General features: G+C 39.8%; 1 protein-coding gene across 3 annotated transcripts; it reads right to left on the bottom strand.

Annotated features, from left to right (window-relative positions):
* Positions 1-1,465: 1,465 nt before the first annotated feature.
* On the bottom strand, positions 1,466-23,146 carry lrrfip2 (leucine rich repeat (in FLII) interacting protein 2). 3 transcript variants are annotated; one of them, XM_088304636.1, is made up of 27 exons: positions 22,966-23,146; positions 21,725-21,878; positions 15,549-15,635; positions 13,678-13,740; positions 13,059-13,115; positions 12,916-12,954; positions 12,666-12,737; positions 12,223-12,270; positions 12,071-12,139; positions 11,449-11,538; positions 11,088-11,147; positions 10,218-10,271; positions 10,039-10,095; positions 9,701-9,772; positions 9,428-9,541; positions 8,986-9,027; positions 7,470-7,601; positions 6,961-7,032; positions 6,198-6,368; positions 5,998-6,090; positions 5,579-5,671; positions 4,942-5,043; positions 3,757-3,889; positions 3,381-3,551; positions 3,224-3,303; positions 3,044-3,148; positions 1,466-2,133 (listed from the first exon to the last, which is right to left on the bottom strand). In XM_088304636.1, exons 2-27 carry the CDS (start codon positions 21,812-21,814, stop codon positions 2,023-2,025), a joined length of 2,277 nt encoding a protein of 758 aa, XP_088160762.1. In that variant the 5' UTR covers positions 21,815-21,878; positions 22,966-23,146; the 3' UTR covers positions 1,466-2,022. The 3 variants fall into 3 exon arrangements, with proteins under 3 accessions (XP_088160762.1, XP_088160761.1, XP_088160760.1); XM_088304635.1 differs by lacking the exon at positions 13,678-13,740; XM_088304634.1 differs by lacking the exons at positions 15,549-15,635; positions 21,725-21,878; positions 22,966-23,146 and having other exon boundaries at positions 13,678-15,521.
* Positions 23,147-24,111: the final 965 nt, after the last annotated feature.

Genomic DNA, 24,111 nt, shown 5'->3' with positions numbered 1-24,111 from the left:
CCATCATGCTGTGTGGCCCGCCAAGGCAAATAATGCGCGTCAATTTTTGGGGGATAAAATACCAAAAATTGCGACTTGTCTTCACTTTTAAAACCAATGAGATATTGCAAGCATTTTTGTTCCCAACTCATCTTTTATAATAAATTGAAATGGGGAAAAAAATTATTCAAAGCCGCCTGACCCAGTAGATAACAGTACTTAGCCTCATTTTACTGTGGCTAATCACATTTTTCAGTTCACCACACCCAAGCATGATCACTTCCAGACCAGTTCAGTCAAAAGACCACCTAAATAGAACCTGCCTGATTAAATTGAGTCAGCAAAGAGATGTCAAAAAGCTGTAACAAAATGCCATGACCCAAAGAAATTCAAGAACAAATGAGAAAGTAATTGACATCGTTAAGTCTTGAAAGGGTTACAAAGTAATTCCAGAAGCGTTAGGACTCCATCGAAGCAACGTGCGAGGCATAATCCACAAATTGAGAGCGCATGGAACAGTGGTGAACCTCCCCAGGAATGGCCAAAAAAATGTGATGGACTGGGGCTGCTTTGCTACTTAGGAGTGATGACTTGCTGTGAATAATAGAACCACTAATTCTATTCTTTACCAGAAAATCCTGAGGGAGATTGGCAGTTTGTGAACTCAAGCTGAAGCTCATTTGGGTTCTGTATTGCAGCAACGATTGGAAAGACATTAGGAAGTCAACTTCTGAATGGCTTCAGAAAAACAAAATGAAGGTTTGGGAGTGGCCTAATCGTAGTCCAGACTTTAATCTGATTGACATGTTGTGGCATAACCTTCAAATGGCCGGACAAGTGGCTCCAAAAATGTCCACAGCGATGTGAAAGACTCATTGGCAGTTACATAATATTCTTGATTTCGGTTGTAGTTGTTGATGGTGGCATAACCACTTTTTCACTCAAGGAAATCTAGTCTTGGTTTTTCCAACCCGTGTCGCCTTGATAATTAAAATGTGTTGTCTTTGCGTGAGATTAAAATTTGTTTAACGCTGGGAAACATACATGACAAAAATGCAAAATAAATAACTGCATGAATCAGGAAGTGGACAGTTACTCGGGACTGTGAATGTTCAAATGCTCAAAGCCCATATGGCAGAAACCCAGGTTCTGAGCAACCTCAAGTGAAACCAGGGCTTTTTTCCCCCGTCTTTTTTCTACGTCACTACACTTCACTTTGACCACATCAACGTTCCACACCCCAACAGTCTAAAGCAGAGTGGGTTGAATGTATGCCTTCACTCTTGGTTTGTAATGCCACTTTAAGTGTGGAATATCATGGGCTGTTTCAAAGTTTCCAACCAAATAAAAAAAAAAGTATTTCCAGGACTCTACACCCTAAGCAAAGACATTTTGAACTACACAAAGACTAATAGACCTGGGGATTGTGCGAATGCTCAAAACATCTGCACATTGTATTGTGTGAAATAAAATACCAGTTACACAATTCTGTAAATTACACATTTATTTTCAAGAAATCTTTTAAATATTTGACAAAAAAGTGAAGGAAACTGCAGCAATTAGCTGGCTATATTTTTCATCTGCACCTCTTTAAATACATATTGTACCACCAGTTAAAACCATTATTGTTTGATGGAGAAGGCACTTGGCTTGTGTGAGGGAAGCTGGAAGGTGCAAGGCCAGAGCAGCTGTGACAGTCCTTTAAAAGCATCATGATACTCATTCATGCAAAACAAACAAAAAAAGAACAGCCAAGCACCCAGCCAGAATGAATTTAAATCATGTGAGTAAAATGTTGCAGAACAAAAATAAAACTAGAAATTTCCTCACATATTCTCCCAATGATGTTATTTTGGTACATTTGAGTCTTGGCAACTGCCGGCCGGCCCTGCTCATTATTTTGTCTTCTTGTGGAGCTGAGAGTTTTTGGGTGCGCTACACATGCTGAAGTGTTAAGAGCTTGGAGAGCAAGCGCGCTCCAGGCGCTACATGGCAGTCGCCGGTGCGACTTTTAAGGGCTTCTGTGGTGATGCCGCCTTTGCCTCACTGCTGGGAGAGGAGTGCGTTCCTGTTGGCTTTCATCTTTTCCAGCCGCTTTACGAGGTGGTTGTTGGTCATCTCCATCTCTTCGTTCTTGTCCAAAGCGGTGCGAAGCTGACAGGCAACAACATAGCAGATTAAACACGGTGTTCTTGTGAGACTCTGCAAATTAAATGACCTAATGTCCTAATTTAATCTGTGACATTTTCTTTTTGTGCGCACTGCAATGATGCTCAAAGGGTGGTGTGCGGGCTCCCTCTAGTGGTGTACAAACGAATCACTGAACTAAATGCTCAAACTGTGCCTTGTTCAGTACTATTCATCCATTATCTGTACCACTTCTCCTCACTAGGGTTGCGGGGGTGCTGGAGCCTATCCCAGCAATCTTTGGGCAGTAGGCGGGGGACACCCTGAACTGGTTGCCAGCCAATCGCAGGGCACACATAGACAAACGACCATCCGCGCTCATACTCATACCTAGGGGCAATTTAGAGTGTTCAATCAACCTGTCATGCAAGGTTTTGGAATGTGGGCGGAAATGTGGAGTACCTGGAGGAAACCCACACAGATATGCAAACACAGGAAGGCCGGAATCAATCGAAATGACCTCTGCACCGTGAGGCCATCGTGCTAACCAGTCGCCCTTCCTTGTTCAGTACTGTTCAGCTGAATTTAACTTGGGAGCTCTTGACATTTGCATTACATTTTTTTCCAACAGTTTTCGAAATATTTGTAATTTATTTTCCTATATCTAACGTCTCTGCTAATTTCTGTGAGCCCATCTCTAGCTTTTTGCAATATATAATATGAAATTATTTAACAGACCTTAGTTAGATGAAATGACATGGTTTAGTTGGGTTTACATAAATGTTCAATTCTATGTTACAGTTTTACAACTGGGAGTGACAAACAGCTTGAAGAAAGAATGCTTTTCTACTTAATTGTTCTCTAAGCGGGCTAATAAAGAAATGGTTTCCCTTTTGCTGAATGTCCACCCCAAATAAATCAAATAGTGTGGATTTACCTCTCTCTGGAGTTTTCGCTTCTCAGCTTTAAGCTCATCTTCTATTTTCTCAGAGTTGTCTGCGGAAGTCTTGTACCTGGATACCTGCCCTTCAAGCCTGTTTATCTGAAGCAAGAAGACAAGGAAACTATTTGGTCAGTTCCACATTCCGGGAGCATTTGACAAGCCATCCGCGCTTACATTTTGTTCCATTGTACCCATTTCCTGCTCTGCCTTCGAAAGCTTGAACTTGTATTCGCTAATCTGCCTGTTGGCGTCTCCTGAAGATGAGAAGAGTTTTGAAATGAAGAAAGATGAGTTGGATGAATGCCGCCCAATCTCGATGCGCTCGACTTACTCTGCATTTCAATGAAGTGGAGGTCGGTACCGTTCTCCATCTTCTCGCCATCTGCGTACACACCATCCACCTTTGAGTGTTTCTGTCGCTCCTCCTCCAACTGATTCTTCAACTTCCTGATCTGAGCCAACAGCTCATCTTTCTCCTCAGCTAACTTCCGTAGCCTGACATCTATCAAACAGAAAGAAAATGAAGCTCATTGCAATCTATTTGGAAAATGTATCAGAATCACGGGATTCACATCCAACCAACCTTAAACATCACTTTGACTGTGTCATGCCATAGTACCGCCTCATTTACTTTTGGTGAACGGTAACGGCAATGGCAAAGCAAACATATCTAGAGTTTCATTAAAAAGCCCATTTGAGGGACTTACCAAGCGGACCCTCTCCTGCAGATTCCAGTACCTGGGCGGCTTCTTGTGACACCACAGTGATTCCCGAGGACATGGGCTCGTGGTTGATGTCTCCATTTGGTGTACCATCTGGAATGATGACTAGCCCGTGTGTCTGTCAGGAGACAACATGAGTCTGATTGAGGCCACTTATCGACTACATGGTGCCACCCTCAACATGATTCTGGGCCCAACTAAACCCAAGCAGACTGCTTTCAATGGACTGAGTAGTGATAGGCCCAGTGCCCGGTCATACTACAATCATCTGATTATGCAGCATAGACAGGGGTGCCTTGATATACAAGTATCATTGGTCCCCTGACTGCGCGCTTAACTCAAAACACCTATCTCATTTCTGAATTTGAAATGAATGGAAATGCCAGTAATATATTGCACCCCCCCCTAAAAATCCAGTACAAATATTTGTCATGTGTTTTTAATAAAGAAAGTACCACTAAGTGAGGATTAATTCAATGTAACTCCTTCTGGTGTGGTGACTTGGCCACAAGTGTAATACAGTCACGCAGGCACAGAGGGAGAAGAGTTTCGCAACTACTGTACGTGAATTAGTGAGCTGAAGTAATTGTAGTTTTTCATGCACGATAAAGAATACAGAGCACTCCATAATTATTGCAAGAATGGATCCTGGTGCAAGTCAATCGTGCTGAACAATGTCCACTTGTATGCTGCAAAAGCAGTGATTGATTTATTGACATGTAGGGGACTTTTGACCACCAAGTGTATGCTTCCAAGCTGCAAATATTTGCAGAGATAGCTGTGCAACATTGCCTGAGAAGATACCGTGACAGAGCTGGTAACAGTAATATAGACCGGCTGGGCCGTGCATCGATAGCTAATTTAATTTTGTAAAATTGTTGGCCATTTTTACGGAATGGATTAGCAAAAATAATTATCGATTGTTATTGATTAATCGTTGCACCAATGCTACCATTCAAAAAGCCCTTTGATCAAACGATACAAAGAAATTAGGTGCCTAATTTTGGAAACTCCAAAGGCTTTTTAAGACAATCTTACACAAACATTAACGTGTGTCGACAGAAAAGTCACGCTTTCTTGAAACTCAGTCATTTATTCTGCCAAAAGTCATTAGCGACAAGCAACCTGTGTCACAGCTTTTATTTGTTAGCAGGTCGCAGGATGACCTACCTCTCCTGATTTGGCCTTCCCCTTGATGTCAGCAAGCTCATGTCTGAGCTCATCCCTCTCATTCCTAATGCAATCAAAGTACTCTTTCTGCCTCTCTAGGGCCTGGTCGCACAGACGACAGAAGACAAGAATGGACAAGAGACAGTGAAGTTGGGACAGTGGACAGAGATGCACCTGCACATGCTTGCCGTGCCTCATGCACAGTCATGCGTCGTGCATGGCAAACCAACGGTGAGAATGTACAAAGGAGATAGTTAGTTGGGAAGGAGAGGGTGAAGAGGAAAATGCATGAATGACAAAGGGGATAAGGAGGGAAACACGAACACTTCAAGACCTGTCAAACTGTTCACGTGTGAAATATGCACATCATGCTGGATGAGTAACTTTTAAGCACTCATTTGTATCAGCAATCATACTGCAGGAGTTTATATAACGCGAGCCAATCATGTTTTTTCAGCTACACGGTGTTCACAGCAAGCTTTTTTTTTTTTTTTTTTTACTGTGAGCCAAGCTTGTTGGCTCACAACTAAACAACTTGTTATTCTGACATGCAGAAACTGCTACATGTGAGCGAGCTTAAAAGCTGGACCATCATGTGCCTCTCAGTCTATGGCAGGATCTAGGTGGGACCTCGTACCCCAATCTTTTTGTCCTTCCAGTTTATTGTTTCCTGCAGGTCAAACATCTCTCTGGTGAGCGCATCTAACTTAGCCTGCAATCGCTGGTTCTCCTGGAGATGTGGTGAACAGTAACAAGAATGCAAAGTACAAGACAGGAAGGAAATATTCAATGGAAGAGAGAATAAGCAAAAATACACATACAGAAATACATACATAACAAATAGGGGGAGAGTATGCTTTTTTTCACAGCGGTAAGGAAGAGGAAGGGTTGTGGTGATAACTGACTAAACTAAATATACATGAGTTAGAGGGAGGCAAGTGTCAATCAGTCCTTATCGGGTAACTGCATTGAGTCTCCGCAGGCGCCTGCAGCACTCGCACTTTCATAGTGCTGACACTGTTGCGAGCGATGTCACACAAGTAAGCACAGACCTACCTCAATAAGTTCATCTCTCTGACGTATTCCCTCTTTCAATTCTTCTTGTTTATGCTGCAGGACAGTACATGTGTGCTTTTGCCTTTCTAGTTCCTGAAAAATATGACAGCATGTTTCAAACACGTCGCCTAAAACACATCGAAATGCATCTGCGCGAATGCACAATAAAACGTGAAGCTAGACTTGATTGGTTATTACACCTTTGATTTTTCTTCCAGCTCTCGTTTCATCTCTGACATTTGCTCCTCCATCTCTTCAATGACGTCTTTTAATGTGTCCACTTGGTAGATGAGGTTTCCTTTGTCATTGTCCAGCTGTGCATTGGATACCATTGCTTTCTTATACTTCTCCTCCACTTCGGTAAGGGAATCCTGACATGAAATGGAGCATGTTAATAAAACAGCTTGAAGTCCTGCTAACCCCCCTTTTACAAAACTAAAACATTTTATGTGGCCTATGAATTCCTCTACACCTTCTTGGTACTTGTTTTTTCTAAATCCATTGGTAAAATATTTGCAGAGCAAGCAACTGAAAGAGAACTATTGTGAACTAGGAAAGATGATCTAATCTACTTCAAATAATGAATGTACACTACATCAGACGTTATCAAAAGCAAGCCTACAGTCAGTCAATTATAAAGGCAGAAAATCAAAACATTCCTGCCATTAGTCAGCAGGTGGAGCCTGTCTATGCGGCAAATTCTTCTACAGAAATGTGGGCATGTCTTCGGTTGTGGCCAGAGACAGTAACTTAAATAAAAACAGGAAGTGTGGGAAGATCATGCAAAAGAAATGTCATTGCAATTCATTCGGGGAGCACGCCGATGACATGGCTGTCGTGTTATGGGGGTACAGGGATGGGGGTGGATGGGAGGGGGGTATGAGAGCATAGGCAGGGGGTTAGTGACGCCATACTGCTCCCAGAGGACAAGAGACGGCATGCCGTGAGCTCAAGCCCGTCTACCTTCAGCTCTTTAAGCCCTTGCATGTATCGCCCTTCTACATCCTGAATCTGGTCCTTTAGTTCATAGATATCCTGTGGAGCAAATGGAGGGAATGGTTGAACTGGGGCTACAAAGAGGAACGGGATGATCAAGGAGAGATTACAAAGCACACGTGCTGCCATCCCTTAAAAGACAATCTGGCTGGAATGCACAGCACCAGCACACCCACATGTAAGGAATAGCCGCAAAGGTCACATGTCACATCCCAGGCTGCCGGTGCATACATAAAGGAAAACGTGGCCACGTAAATGCTGACAACAGCAGTGAGGGCAAAAAAGAAGCAATGCTTTGGAGAGATTCATGGGCACAGAACAGTTATAGACCATAGAGTAGTAAACATACAGTGTTCCTCAGCCTCATTGTAGTTCTCTGTTCATGCACTGCCACGCTTTATCTTTGATTTTCTCCCCCTGACTTCCCCAACGTGTTTATTTGACTGCCCAAGGTAAGTGCTGTTTGTTTGTCTTACCCTTAGTTCGCTCAGGCTCGTGTCTGGGTCACAGACGCTGCCGGCGTCTGCGCTGCCCCGTCGCGATGAGGTTCCACCCAGCGAGGCTAAGGTTGCTGCTGATAGGCCTGGGGTGGCGCAGCGGGAAGATGGCTGCAAACACAACATACAGGTGACCAGTCAAAACAAAACACGTAAAAGGCACACATTAATAGTCCCCGAACAGCGCACAAATGTCAAATCATTCTGTGGCTGGCATTGCAACTGTCACATGTTTGAGTCGTGGTTTGATAAACCTGATAAACCGGCTCTTGAGATTCCTCAAGGTGTGCATGTGTACGAAATTCAGGTTTCGCCTTTAATCATTGTTGATTAAGGAGCTGTTATCACTGCGGCATGTCTACCACCATATGAATGACGGATAAACGTCATTAAAAACATAATCTGGATGTGTGATTGATCATAATAGCAACAAATGTGGTAGTGATGGTTTGGGAGTGCCATACACACACAGCCTGAGCTTTTTAGCAATACTGAGGACATCAATCTCTATGGCACTACACAGTTGACAGAACTGTAAGCTTGTGTTATGTTACCGCATGGCAACACAATAATACAATTGAGGGTTGCCTGGGGACAAATATATTTAAATGGCAAATTAAGGGTGGATTTGAAATGTGTAGGGGTGTAACATAAATAGATTCAAATTGTAAAAACTGTTTTGATTTAAAAGATGCGAGTGCATCATAGACCAAAATCGTTTCATTTTAAACTGGATTGAAACACGATACTAAACGAAATATTTTATTGGAATGATATATTTTTGAAGGAAATGACATGTCGTATCCATAGATATTTATGCAAAGTGACAACATGAAAATCAGTGTATTCATCATCACGATCTCAAACTGAGCCATGTCATATCAAATCCACCTTTACTGGAGCAATGCGTGAATTGGGGGTGACTCGAATTAAGATGCTAATTGGCTGTTAAAAACCAACGCGAATCAGATTCTTGGGCTCTAGAGTCAGAACGGGTCAGAGTTTGTTGTGCAGTGCTTTATCACAAAATAATGTTTGTATGACAATACTCAACACTCAGTATGACATACATACGTGGGGAGTGTACATGCATGAAAGTGCGCTACATTTGAGCACAATGCCCGTTGATCAGATGAGGGATCCCGGAAGTTGATGTAAGCTATTTTAAACATTATATATTTTTTTTCCATTTGTTGGACTATGAAGGGGTTTTATGGAATAGTAAAATTAAATGCACGCACACACACACGCACACACTCTCGCAAGCGTAAATATTTCGAAGCTTATTCACTTTGTTCCGATGTTGTGTGAACATTGGAATTTATTTCTTTTGCGAGTAGCTGGATGTTGTTCTAGGGTGGCAGTTAATTGAAGAAAAGGATGTTACGTTTTTTTAGCATTTTGGGGGTAAATGTTGACGGCAAAACATTTCTCTTGTATGTTCTGACATTTTTCAAGAAAAATATGTACGTGAAAATAAGAAGCGTGAACTTACCCGACTGTAATCTGAATACTGCTTGTCACATTTTTCGTCCAGCTGAAAAAAGTAGAAATATTGTATTGTATTACATGAGGAGACAATTTGAGAATTGAGAAACCGTTAGCAATCATGCTTGTAGCAGTTCTCCACGCTGAAACCTGGGGAAATTAGTTCAGGTGAACCAGGACAAGTGGTGCATGTTCACAGATTCAACACGACTAGTAATCATAACAATTCACTACTCAAGAAAATGCTGCATAGTTCACATTTTGTTCATCACAAGAATTTTTAAATATGGTTTTAGCTAAGCAAGGCTATTTACTGATATACTGAGTCACAAGATAGGCAATCCACAAACCGTGAGAGGAATCTTAAAACAATGTTAGTTTCAAACCATGCAAAAAAAAAAATTAAAAATTCCATCGCTCAGTGCTGGGAACTGAATCTGGCGACTTACAGTATCCAGATCTGGAATGCTCAAATCATCCAGATCAGACACAATACTGCCCCTTCTGTTGGAGCGGCTGAAATAATCAGCTGCAGACTCACTAATGTCAGAGAAGTCAGACGACTACTTTCAACAGACACAAGATGAAAGAGGAAGGCAGAAAAGAGGGAAAGAAAGAATACATCAATATATGGCATTGAGAACGCAACAGCAAGAGTTGACATAATCTGTAACAAGTGAAGAGCATTCTAGATGGAGCACTGCCTTGTCCCTAAAGCTCACCGCACTGTCCCTGCGGCCTCTCTTGAAGCGTCCTTGGGACACGCTGCTCACAGTGTCATCATCTGAGGAAGACTGACATGGGCACATACGGAAATATTCACACAAAGCACACACAACAACAGTCACTGTGAGGATCCCCAGTCTCATAGGCTGACAGGATAATAGAATGCAAGTTTTCACTTAATATCAAAAGAAGTCAACTCTTAATTCGTATACATCAAGGCTAAGTCAGGGAATGATGGTATTGAATATCAAAGTTAGGGAGCCCTGCAGCAGGGGACAACTTGTGTACAATGTTAGTGCACATCATGCGATTGGAGGCTGATTAGAGCGCTCACCACAGGGCTGCTGCGAGTGGAACTGGCTCCAGAGGAGTACCAGCTATATTCAGAGGGCTGTGTGAAAGGGGATAGGAGTAGCAGATGTGGCAGAAAACAAGATTAAGATGAGAGCGACAGAACTTGAGTCAAAAGCACAAAGTAGGTTGTTGTGGTGCTCATTTTACAACAAGACTTACTGCTCTTGAACCCAGACTTGAGCCGTAAAGAGCGGCATCGTCATAAATAGAGGCCTGAGGGCACACATTGGAGACAATGCACGACTCAGCAAAAACAGAAAGGGTGCAGAGCTGTGTAGCTGTTAGACTTGAGAGGGTCATGCAGTCAAATAGAGGCACTCACTGTATTCCATTTTTTGTTTTTTGTTGTGTGGAAAACACCTCGACTTCATTCAAAATCTGTCCATACTCTAATTATACATCTGAAAAACTGAAAGTTTGTGGAATAATACAGCTGGTACTGAAGAGATACGGTATAGCATTGAACTAGTTGAGGATCAAACACTGCAAATCACAATATTCATCTCAAACTAGTATTGGTTGGAAGTTAGACCTAATCTCTGCAAATAAAAAATGAGGACATACGTCAATGAATATTATATTCTGGAAGAATAAAATGGAGTATAAATGTTTCTAATTAATGTCATTTCTAAATGATTCATTTGTGGATTTAAGAAAAAACATGGGACAATGTTATTTGTGTCATGGAGCATATTGTGGTATTGTGTACAAAAATGATTCCCACATGTAGGTTGAACTTCACCTGTAGTTCAAAATGAGATAAGAAAATCATGATTATGATGGGAATCGTTGTTGAGGGAGATATATGATCTTTCAGCCTCATCACACACACACACCTAGTCTTACTAAGGGATATAACATTGGCCCCTGCCAAGAGCTTAGCTTGTCCAGGACCTAAAATAAGCAATGTGAGTCATCCTGCCTGGGCATCCTAAATCATGTACAGTGTATGGCCACAAGGGAGGGGGAGGTCTACCTCTGAAATAAATGCATGCAATGAGAGTCTCCATACGATGGACACAAACTGACCATGCTATAGCTACGTGACAGCCCTGTGCCAGTGGTGGAAGAGGAGAAGGAAGTGGCAGCCTGTTAAAGAGTAGGGGGAACAGTGGAATGTCAGGTCATGTGAGGAGGAGAATTCCTTACAGTAAGAGCAGCAGTACATGGAAACGGATGCATGATTTGCTGAGTCTACAAAACTTCTAAAAGGTTTACAGCCAAAGGGCTGGCAAAAGCTTAATGGCAGTGGAGCTCTACTGTGCCTTTTCAGAACAATGTAAATCAGCAAACTAAAAAATTACAGCGTAAAGGCTCTAATTTTAGTCAAGGGCTTTTCTAGCCAGTAGTTTATGTATGGAAGGAAAAGGAGTTGGCTAGGAGGACAGACCCGTGGCTGATAGGAGGATATGGTAGAAGGAGGCGGAAGTTTGGTCTTCGATAGGCTGGTGTATTTCCTTTGATCGTGGTACAGTCCAGTCTGGAGGGGCAGCAACCCCCCCAAAAAAAAATAAGAAACAGAAATACGATCACTAAAACCTACTTCATATCATTACTTTGTGCAAAACAACACCTAAATTCGAATACGGCAGTAGGTGATAAGTATGCAACTGTGCTATCGCCATAAAGTTTCTCGAAACAGGGCATCATATTTCTTCCAGAACCCAAAGGATACTTAGTTTGAAAACAATGTAAATCGATTGACTACTCAGTGCCAGTCTTTTGACTGCCAAGTTCCATCTTGAATCTCATGATGCAGCAGCATCAAAATCAGAAAAAAAGACATCGGGGAGACTGCAGACAAGAGTTGTCTATGGTGCTTGTGAACAGTTTTAGCGGCTGTGACAAAAGGCAACTCACGGTAAACCCAGACACCACTTAACTAAGGAATGTAGATTAATGCATCAAGTTTAAATCAAATTCAGTCATTAAACCACCAGATGTTTGTGCTACTATTGTAAATTCCATGGTATAAAGTCAAAGCAGATATAAGAAACTGAAGTACTACTGACCAGCAGATCCTTCCTGGAAGAGCTAGATGAAGACTTTTTATGGCCATGTAGATCATTGTATACAGAACTCTGTTTTGCCGATGAAAAAAGTCACAATCTCAATGAGTATCGATGATTAATCAGATATGCATGCGTCAGCAATTAATACATACAGTGGAACGTGAGCTCTTGAGAGTGGAACTATTTGTCACACCATCAGACTGAAGAGAGAACAGGAGCAAGGAGAGAAAAAAATTGAAGGTTTGAACGTCAAAAGGTGGTGAACAGCCTGAGCCTCACCAATGCTTGTTAGGTGTATAATAGGTCAATTAAGCCATCAAGCAAGTCAAACAGTCAAGCAAACACATTCTAAAGAACACCAATTTTAACCATAAGCTGCGACTCCATGGAGATAAGCTATTTCATCAAAAAGGACTAGTGAAAAGCAGGCATAGCACGTTATGTTGAGATATCTTAGGTCAAAAACACACAGAGCAGGATGTCCTAAAATGAGCTAAAATGTTCAATTTAAAAAGCAAACGGCCATTTACAACAGTATGCAGTCCCGGCAAGGGAGCACGCGGTACGCAAAACTACAAATGGACACAAAACGCACCAAGATGTCGTTTCTACGGGAACTGGATCGACTCCTGCTGGAGCCCAAGTCACGGATGGCTGATGAGCTTGACTTCAAATGAAGTAGATACACGTTACCATACATCCACAATGAGCATGAACAAAGAGAAGTATTTTACTGGACTTTTGTTTCAAATTACTGAACAAACCGTTTCCTAGTAATAAATATTAATTTCAACGGGTGTTCACTTTTTAAGTTGAATAACAGCAGGTGTACAAAATGTACGCACTCTGTAGCTGCGGACAGACATGACATCATCATCCAGGCCCTGTTGATGTTGAAACGAACAAAAAAAAGACAGTGAGGAGAGATAAAAGGAAATGCAAGCAAGAAAAAAAAGGAAGTAGCAAAGTAGGAGGGAAATATACACACCCGATGACAGCTGCTTGATCTACTATTACTAGTGGCTCTGGCTTTTTCTGAGTCAGCCTGGAGTCAAAGAAAGTTGGTAAGAGTTAGAGAGTACAAGAGGCTCAATTACAGGGGTGGAAAAGGCCAAACGTTGCTATGGCAAGACAACACCATGCAAAACAATCATCCTGTTAATCAGGAAATTTATACCATATCTGTTTTTCACCGTTAGTCAAGTTAATATTCCTTCCAGACAAGTGAATTAAAACAAAAAGTGGCGGCTATTTGGGTTAAATTCCAACGCTCAAAAACATTAACACAACAGTATTACTCTCTCCTTACTGTAGCAATTCATGAACAGACCATGCGAAGAAAATTCATTAACATGCAAGGCAATTAACTGAAAATAAAGTTTGAGTGGAATCTGATAAACACTGTGTGTCCAAATTTATTTCTGGACTTCCACCATTGATAAGTCAAGCAGAGCACCATCCACAACAAACACACTAATGCTATTTCCCGCAGTGAGGTTCATTATGGTCAGTAACTCAAGAGTAGCGTATTATGGGTCAAAACTGACTGGAGCTCAACCCCACACAACAGACTGCATTCGTAGTCTGCAACACTCCCACTCGCCTACCATCCACTGGTGAATCTGACCCCATTTTCTGCTGCTACTGTTGCTAGATGAGCGGTAAGAAAGCTGGACAGAGGGAGGAAGTGCCAGGAAAAACATACAATCATACATCACCCAAAACTGCTGAAATGTCAGCTGTGGCCAACAACTGTTTCGAGAATAGAAATGTTGGTATTTGTGTGGACATGCAGTGGGTTTTTCTTCGCATGCTGTTTTTTTTTTTGGAACAAATATTTTGAGGTTCAACGTCATACAAGCTTTTTGCATCAAATGGGAAACAGTTTTCATGTAGTTGATAGCCATGTGAGCACAGGATAGAATGATAGAATGTACATCGTTGCTTCAGATTTCAACCATATTGTATACTCAAAACGCAAGCCAAGACATGCAGATGCTGATCCAATTAATGAACTTGAACTGTAACGTAAGCAGAATTGAGTATTTATGTGAAAAGACTCACCTCTAGAACAACAACATAATATTGAAATATTTTCAATAGTTAAAGATGCAAAAAAAAAAAAAAAGGTTAACGTTTTAATAGAGATGTAACAATTTACTCAAGCCCTGATTTATTCGATTAAGATTTTTTTAATGAAATTAATTACTCATTTTATTACCTAAAGATGTTTTTATTTTAACATCTGCATTTAGTCCTAGTTACAAACAGTAACTGTTACTATAACTATACAAAAAACATGAAAAAGAACTTATTTTGACTGTTTAACTACATTTTAGTCTTGTCAGTGCCTGAATAAAACATGAAAATAAATAAATGTAAACTAGATCTATTGTTACCGCTTCTTTTGTGATCAATCTTTCCACATTGATTCTTTTATTATTATTATTTTTACATCAATACACATTATAAGCAGTTTAAAGTTTTAACAGATTTTTGATTAATCGGTACATCCCTAAATTCTAATGTTCAGGTACATGACTTCACAGACTCTCAAAAGCTTATATTAAACACAAAGCTTGCTTCACGTTTGACACAAACCACAGCATAAGCACGATGTTGCAGCACCAGTGTACCTTCAGTCAGTGTAAAAAAAAAAAAAGAAAACAAACAACTAAGAAGCACAATAAACCCGATGATGAAAAGGCTGTGCCAAAGTTACCTTATTTAGGTAAAGTACAATTTCTACTTGTAGGTGTCCATTGAAGAGTGTTTGGCTTCAGAGGCGTAATTCATGTAAAATCCCATCTTGCGAGATCACTTAACTGTTGTAAAAATTCATGAAATGTTCTCGCAAGAGGTTTATTTATGGAAGAAGGCTGCACATTTTTGCTTGCAAAACCTCCAAAGTATTGTTGCTTACTATGGTTTTCTACGACTGCTTTGCTTTGACTTTTTAAACAGTTGACAGGAGCGGATACCATGAATCCAAAGATATGAGGAATGCTAGTCATGTGACTTCCTAATGTTCTGACCGGGCGGGGTCACATGACTAGTGGAAACCTGAATAATGTGTTTCCATTACACTTTTGCAATATACTTCCATTCTAACCACAAGAGCGAAAAAGCATTTTGTACCTTTCTGAGGGCAATGGAAAACCAGCTTATGAGATTTAAGAATGTTAAAATGCTACTGAAAAAAACCTCTGTGCAGCTAAATTATAAAAATATCTAGAGCTTATTTATAAAGAATCCTCCCAAAAATTAAATAAACCTTCATAATGGAATGGATTTACCCAAGAACTGATTCTAAATTTGAACAAATCTGATGTCAACGAACGGGTTATGCTCAAATCAGAGGATCCTCTATAAAATAATGCAAACTGTATACGCATTTTTCGGTTGAATAATACTGACCGACCATGTAGGTCAGTGAAGAAAATAAAAAGCAAAAAAGTAAGAAAATGACAAGCTATACCTCTTTCTGCTGACGTTCAAGTTCCCTCATCCGAATATCCCTAGCCTCTGCCCGCGCTGCTCTCTTTGCTGCAAGCCTGGCCTCTGCCTGTGGGACACAACATGAACACACTTGTTAGCCACTCAGTAAGTGACATAATTCAAGCCATTCGGGAAAACAAAGTCACATAAAAGTATATCACCATGGAAAAATCCACGAGAGAATCAAACCTTCCTTTTCCTTCTCGTTATTCATAAATCTAAGTCAAATTGATCAAGGGACTTCTATCAAAATGTTATTTTCCAAACCACCGGACTAGGCTGAGCTACAGAATGAAATAGTTTAACTAAAATTGTAGAGACCATCTCACCAACTAACTGTGATATCCAGGTCATCCGATGACCATAGATTTCAGGAAAGTTCATTTTAAGGTCTCGAGGGGAACATTCCAGTAGAGCATTAACAAACTTGGAAGCATGCAAAAAGCATCATGAGAAAACAATGTGAGCAATAAAATGTATTGGGCTACTCGGCTAGAGAATATGAAAAATGAAGCTGACTATTTACCGTTCTCTCAGAGCCCACCTTGGTACAAATAGTTAATTTCGGTCATTCATGAACATGAAGCACAAACTATGCAGACATCCTTTCTAAGAATTCTTTATAATGTGTCATTGCAAATACATGAACTAAAACATTTCACACAGGCTCCATCATCAAGAGCTTCCCACCAGCAGAAACGGGCAAACTTTTAAAACAGACCATTAATACAATACACATTGTGTTCATTGGCTCAATTCAGACATCACGCCAGGAATGTCTCCTCTATTATGCCTATATGGGCTTTTGCATTTCCATTTTACAATAGTAAATAAACCAACCCATTTTTTGATGAGTTCCAAACCGAAGTTACGTTACACATATAGAATTTATGTTACACATTTGATTTCACAATAAAAACTAAAGCCCGAACCATTTGCATTTGTTCAGCAAAAAATTACTTGACTGACATACTACCCACAAAATTATTGGGCACTCGAAATGATAGTTTTCCTAAACAAATGCGACTAAATACTCTAACTCCATTGTACTGTTTCTTTTAATTAGTCCTGCCAGTTGATGAGTGAAGTGACTAAGAAACATGCAAACAAAACGTGTTTTCAAGTGTTGTTCAGAGCATTTGTTGGGGATTGCCTCAATAAAATATGCTGATGCAAAGTGTAGACAGAAGTAATAGGAAGATGCCGATGAGATGGCAGGCCCTGTGCTTTGCACCTGTTGAGCTGTCTGTCTGATGAGCTGCTCTGCACAGCAGCACAGCTGAGGTCTGCCTCTGTCTATATATATCCTCAACTCACTGACGAGCATGTTAAGGGACTGTCTCGTTCATCGGAACACAAATTCATCAACAAAACTGCAGTAGTACCTAAATTACTATCTTTTATCTGAAAACTGTGCCATAGTGTTGTAAAGCGTGGCTGAAGGTCTTTATGAAGTGCTTTTGAGGCCATGTGAATTGAAGACCTTTCATTTATTAAATCTGTCCAATTCGGGTGAGCCATGAGGGGCCAATAATATATAAAAAATTTTTTTAAATCTAAAGGTGACATAAAAAATGGAAAATGGATTTGTTTACACAAAAACCAAACCCCAATAGAAAATCTCCACCAGTGAATCCTACGCCGATCAAAGTACTCGATTAAAAGGACCACTTTGAAGCAGCGGCCAAACATTATTATGTCAGAGCCAAAAAGTAAGCATAACTGCAGTGTTAGCACATGTTAGTGTTAGCTTAGCAGTACTATCAGCATTGTTTTATGATAATAATGTTTTCACATTGTTCAGCTAATTGGTGGACATGTGGGATATTTGTGTTTGGCGATGTCATACGCCACACCACTATATTCCGTGGAAGGTATTTTAGTGGCTTTGTTATGAAATTATGCCTCTACAAGTTATAACGCAATGCAATCTATATGTGATTTATGACTCATGAGTAGAAGGGGTTGGTTTTGGATATGCATCAGCATGTGGCATCCTAAAAAAAAATGTTCATTGCCTGGCGTCGGCTTCTGCAAACTGACACAATTTCGTCAAAAAGGAGATTTCATAATTTCATAAATACATATGAACAACACGTTCTTGCCTTATTGAAATCTAACGTTCAATAGTTTGAGTTTTAACCACTTAAATTGAGCAATTTTACTGCGCGAAAGCCCCCCGTAAGGCAAATGTATATGCAGTTATCCATTTAGATTTTATACTAAAGAAAAAAAACCTTGTAAAAAAAAATAAAAAATTACATTAAAGTAACATTTTCGTCAAGGCTTACATACGAGTATAAAGACAGTAAATATGAAATAACAATTGAAAGTAGTGCTATATCATGACTAAACATGGCCAGTGCCGATAATCGCAACGCCACCACAGCATGGCTTACCTAAAAAGGCTTAATTAAGGCTTAAAAGGACCCAGTTCTAGGAAAGCTGGACACACCATTGGCCCAGCGGTATATGATTTGGGATGAGAATGGATTCAGTGCAAGAGACAAATGAAAAGATCAAGTCACATGTAAACAGGTGACCAGGGATCTTCATTCAGAATGATTTAAACAGAATGAGAAAACTTCTCCTTATTTGTCTTCACCTCATTCTTCTTCTCCACAAACATGCCCAACGCAAGTAAGTACGCACAGTTGGTTGTGGTGCGTTTGATGCGTTCTGAGGCAATTTTTGTCATTTGCCCATTTCACTAAGTAGGTTGACATGAACTTTTGGCCGCCTCTCGACCACATTACATGCGCGAGGGCCGGACTAAAATCAAACTCCGGTCTTACTTAATCGAGCAGTTTTTTTTTTTTAATTTATCAATCAACAAAAATGAGCATCCGGCCAGGCCTGAGGGCAGGACTGTTTCGCCCTCAGGATGGATTGCCCTGCTCTTGAAACCAGCTTAAAGGCGAAGTCAACTCAAACATTTTCTTAAGAAGAATATGTTCTACGCATGGCATCCAGTCTAAACTTGGCATTCTGATTAATATTGTTGGTAATACACGAGCACTTTTGTACAAGAAATGGTGCACAGCTGGCAATGATTCTTAAGAATAGAAAACGGATGTGTGTTTGAGTTAGCTGACTCCAGATTCCGATTAACTCTTTGAGGAAGTCATTCGCCAGGCTTCACATACTTTTTCAGTCCTGCACTGTGAATGTTTACATTGTGTTCCTAAAACATTTTCTGGCCAATTTATTCCCTAATCGAATGCTGCTGGAGGTGCCGAGGACTAAGCAGAGCCTCAGGGGGAATCTAGCCTTTTCTGTTGCCGGTCCTTGCCAATGGAATGAGCTTCCATTAAATGTGATGCAAGCCCTCGCTGTCCATTTTTAAAACCCCTTTGAAGACACATTTTTATTCTTTAGCTTTCGACTCAATATGAGAGTGTCACTGTTCTGCTGTTCTTCCGGTATCTTTTGTATAGTGTGTTTTAATTTGTGTTAATCACCTGCTAATTTATATTCCACCATATGGAAAGCGCTTTGTTACAGCTCCATCTGTTGTGAAATGCGCTATAAAAATAAAATATTGTATTGTTTTATACTGTGTGTTCACATACTTTTAAATCCAACTGTATGTCTATCATTTCTTGGGGAAATTTGAAGAAAAGCATGTCACAAACATGTTATGACACAGAGGAACTCTTAAATTATGGGGTGGTCCTAAAGAGATTTTGCAATAATAAATTTGATGGCGTCTGCTTTTTTTTTATTTTTTATACAGAATACCCACCTCCATATGAATGATTGCTGGTGCTTAGACTTATTCCAGTTCGTTTTTTATGACCTCTAAATACCCGATTAACGATGAGTTGATTTAGGCCTTATTTGTTATTTATCAATTTATTTCTAAATCAAAAGGTAAACTTTTTAACAATATAATATTGTTAACAATATCCTGATTGTTATTTGAAACGTAAATAGTTTATAAAGGATTAAAGTGTATTGTAAGCACTTAGTACTTTCAGAGACTAAATTGCTCACCTTTTAAATGTTTACAAATTTTGGGGGGTCTTTTTGGGTTCATACTAGTGGCTTTTGTGGAGATACAGTAAATAAAATGAGGAGGCAAAGGCTAGTCATGTCTAAATGACTCTTCTCACGAAACTTCAGCAAGCTTACTCTCTTTGAACTCTTTCATGTTTTTCCTCCCTTTGAACACAGAAACATGTCAACTGCGTTTCCTCCCTTAAAGGTAAAGGTCTGGCGACTGTCTCATCCTTGTGGTCATCACCAGAGAATTCACCAGAGCGAAAATGCATATTTGAACAGGTAACCATGAACTGTGCCAATAAAAACAGGTAAGGTTAAAAAAAATGGCTGGGTGGATTTTACTGTTTAACTCATATTTGACAAATGCAGCATTAAACAGAATGTGTGTGGTCACCGTTGTGGATATGGTAAATGATGAGACTAAGAGACGAAGAAAAGTCACTTGCGTCTCTTATATTTTCCACACAAAACTGACTGTTTACACAGCAAGCTACTCTCTTTCAACCCTTTTATATCTTTAATCCATTTGAATGAGAAACCTGTCAACTCCCGTTGTCATCGCGCTCTCCGGATCAGGAAATAGTGTCAATAAAAAAAGAAAGATTGATTGTTGAGAATTTCAAAAAGAGACAAAGAAAAGTCACGTCTCTTTTACTTTCCGCACAAAACTGACTGTTTACACAGCAAGCAGCAATTGAATCCTGACTATGAAGCACACTTCCTGCAGGGACAAACATACCCTTGTGCAGAAATTAAAGATTGTTTATCTCCAGCAGATCTTGAACCAATACTAAGAATTACTACAGTTACAGTAGAATTATTGGAATGATTCATGTTAAATGAAGACAATCCCAAAACACAGGGGAGATGCGGTTTTGTAAGGACAGTATTCAACAGGTTCCGCAGCGACCCCTGAACCCTCCCCGCACAGTCAATCTAATCACTGTTTTGTTGCAAAGAGATTCAAATTTAGAAGCTAGACGGGTGGGTCAGATGACTCATGTTTCTATGACGGGCCTCCATGACTGTAAGGAAAGCAAATGGAGCCTTGCGCTTAGTGCCCAAGAATGAGGGCCGGGACAGCTTCTAGACAGGAGTCAGTCTTAAAACAAGTCATCAAAAAACAGATGTGTAAAGGTATGAACCAATCAAGCAAAGAAGTGACCATTTATCCAACCAGTCATAGGAAAATAATTTTCTTTCCATTATGTTGTCCTTCCATGCTAGAACAGTAGTAAAAGCATTCGAAAAAAAGATCCAAAAAATGGAAGCCCTGAAGTAGAACAAAGTGCAGTAATACACAGACAAGTTGTTACAAGACAGGTAGATTCCCGCAGACAAAAACATGGTGCAGCGAAACCAGCTGCCTGCAGCACAACCTGAATAGCCACATAATAGCGGGAGCTGACATATTGATGACCACTACGCTTTAATGCAGTAACATTTGACGCATAGTGTCAATAAAATAACTTTAAAATGCATTCATATTGGTCTGTATCATACCCATTTTGTATATATTGTGTTGCATATCTTACACCTGATAATAGTCAGAAAGTAGGCTCTCTCTCCAAAAACTAGTTACTATGGTTATCAACTGACAAAATCAGAAAGCATGCTTGAACAGGATACATACATCTCTAATCTCGTTGCACACTGAGTACAAGAACAATAAAGGGCTTTCTGATTTCTACATTATATGTTGTTAATAATAGGAGGATCAACATGCTGATTTAGACAAACAAATGTATTACACAATATTACATTACAAGACAATTATTTACATTCATTCTGTAGAGTAATTTATTGGACTGAGAGTCACCAATTTTGTAAATGTCTGCCATTCTACAGGATTACTTTAATATTCATGTAAATCAAAAACATCATTACATTAATAAGGGATTTCTATTAACCTGCGTTTTATATGCAACTGAATATCATTTCCGTCATAGATCAATGTCCAGCCATTTTGATAAAGTGCTGATAAGACTTCAAATACTTCAGACATTTTAGATTAAGTAATAAATCATCTATGAACCACCTATGAGTGGAAAGTAGATTGTAAATGAACATAAAATGCAAGCACTGAAAACAAACTATATTCTATTGTTGAAACACTGAAGCATGTATTTTAATCATTATTTAAAGACTCACCTCTCGTGCAATACTGCTCAAGGCCTCATCCTCTGCAGAGAAGCGATCTTTTAGCGGGGCACGCTTCCTACCAGTGCCTTGTGTGCCCATGTTGTCCCACCAACTGTAGCAGCTCCTCCGGTGATGTGTGCAAGACTATTTGGCGTGAATTTGACTGTTGTGTGAAAACAGAGGTCAAGTCTTAATCTGGTCAGCAAATACAACACAACGTTACTTCCTGATATTGGTGCCCATTTTTAAACTCCATATCACTGTAGACATTAGAGACCATTATTAACCAACTCCCCCTATCACCAATTTCTATTCCAGCAAAAACACATCACTCATGTATGCAGCAAGGCCTTTGGATAACAGTTGTGCGTGACATGAACCAGCTTCGAATCTGACAAGCATAAAATTTGACCGTGCAGCTGTAAAAATGACTGATAATAATAACAGACTATTGTAGTCTGGTTTGAACTATAGGATCCTAGTGTGACTCAGTGGTCTGACTACAGCATATTCATCATCAAAACAGAGATTTGCAACTAATTCACACTATTAGACAGTTCCCAGATTACATTTACACAAGGAACACTTTCTTGACTGGCTGGTACAGACAAAAGACAGAAAGCCGCCTTAAGGACATTAAGATTTTGAAATCATTCGACTAGCGGACCACATTTTATGTATTATTTTCTACAGGGATTATTGATGTTAGATCAACATGTTAACGTGTTACAAACACAACTGCCCGAATAAATACATTGTTGTAGTTGACGCACAACAATCAATGCAAGCGTTAACCAAATTCAAATTGCTAACGTCACTGGACCCCCACAAGTTTTCCACCCACTAGAAAATCCAAAACACAATACAGTCTTTGACCTCTGGCGTTGAGGAAACGTAACGTATAACAAATCTTGCTTAAATGTTATCTCGCTAACGCAAAGGAAAATGTTACGCTTGTTGGCACACTGGTAGGACGGCTAACTAGCATTTCTCCTCCAATAGACATTAACTATTAGCAAAACGAGTTTTAACACAAACTGTACTAACTCGAAACAACAACGTGACTTTTGTACAACAATTTCTAGGTTTTAAGGTCTCTCTTAACCCAAAACAATTGTGGAAGTCGAGCAGACAGATTCGGCTGGCGTTAGCTTGTTAACATTGAAGCTAGCCCTGGATTCTCTCAATAGACAGGGGAAATTGGCAGAGCTCTTCCACTCACGTTTCCCACTCAAATTAAGTCAAGTTACCTTGTCGGCGTCTATAAATAACCTGCGGTGGTTTAAGGGTCTGACATTAGTCCTCTCTTCAGAATTTGGAAGTGTTTTTGTCACCAATGACAGCTGTCATCAGTACGCCTTTCCACCACTGCCCTCCTCACCAGTCTCCACACTGGTTAGCTCAAAAGATCCCGGATGTTGGGAAAATTAGGGCGTGATGGTGCGTTCAATGTTCGCAGTTCAACTCACGTCAACTTTATTAAGCTGCATACAGAGTACGTTACATGGAGCCCACCAAAACGGTATACAACAACAATAAAATGAAAGAAAAATCCAATTAATAACACAAAAAGAATAAAACACCACAAAACAACAACAGCATAGAAAAACAATTGAGAATATCTCGCTGAGTCAAATGTCAAAGAATAAAAATGTGTTTTAAGATGAGTTTTAAAGATAGACAGAGCCATGGCTCAGTACACGAAGTGGATACGTTATTACATGTCGTAATTACATCAACAACTAAACCTTTATAAAATTAAGTTTTACCACAAGCCAGCATATGAGAACTTTTTATTTTGTTTATTTATTTATTAATTATTTATTGGAATCAATTTTAATGGTTTCGTAGCCGGTAGTTAAATTAGGTTGATTTGGATGAATGTTACAACATTACAATGGACAGTGTTCAATTTTCAACTCGGAAAGAGTTTTTATATTGAACCTCTCTCCATACAACCAGCGATCTTGCTAAATTGCACGGTTTGATTATAACCACATGGGGGTAGTAACTGATCACTAAACACTCATGAAACCTTGAGTTATGCGTTCGTTGTATATTCAAGGGTCACTTAATTAGGTAAACCACTAACCACGATACTTACAAATGACAAAAAACAAAATTAAAACACAAGAAAAATCTGAAGTTTCCATTACAATTTTAAAGCATGGTATGCAATACAGTTAAAACGTTTCAAGTTGTCTATATTGCATAAAATGACGAGACAAATTTAGTCTACCGCAATTCCATTATAATGCAGACGCAACAATAACGAATTCTTAACACACACGAATTGCACACGGACTGCATTATCGCATTGTCTCATTTACATGGAGTTCATGACTTCTTTGTCCTCAGCTTTTTCTACCGTTGTGCTGACAAGGTAGTACAAGAGT

The sequence above is a fragment of the Idiotropiscis lumnitzeri genome, chromosome 9, assembly GCF_059441095.1.
Source record: "Idiotropiscis lumnitzeri isolate Australia: NSW breed Sydney's pygmy pipehorse chromosome 9, RoL_Ilum_1.0, whole genome shotgun sequence".
Taxonomy (NCBI): domain Eukaryota; kingdom Metazoa; phylum Chordata; class Actinopteri; order Syngnathiformes; family Syngnathidae; genus Idiotropiscis; species Idiotropiscis lumnitzeri.
The sequence above is the reverse complement of the archived record's forward strand: the minus strand, read 5'-3'. Positions and strand labels throughout refer to the sequence as shown.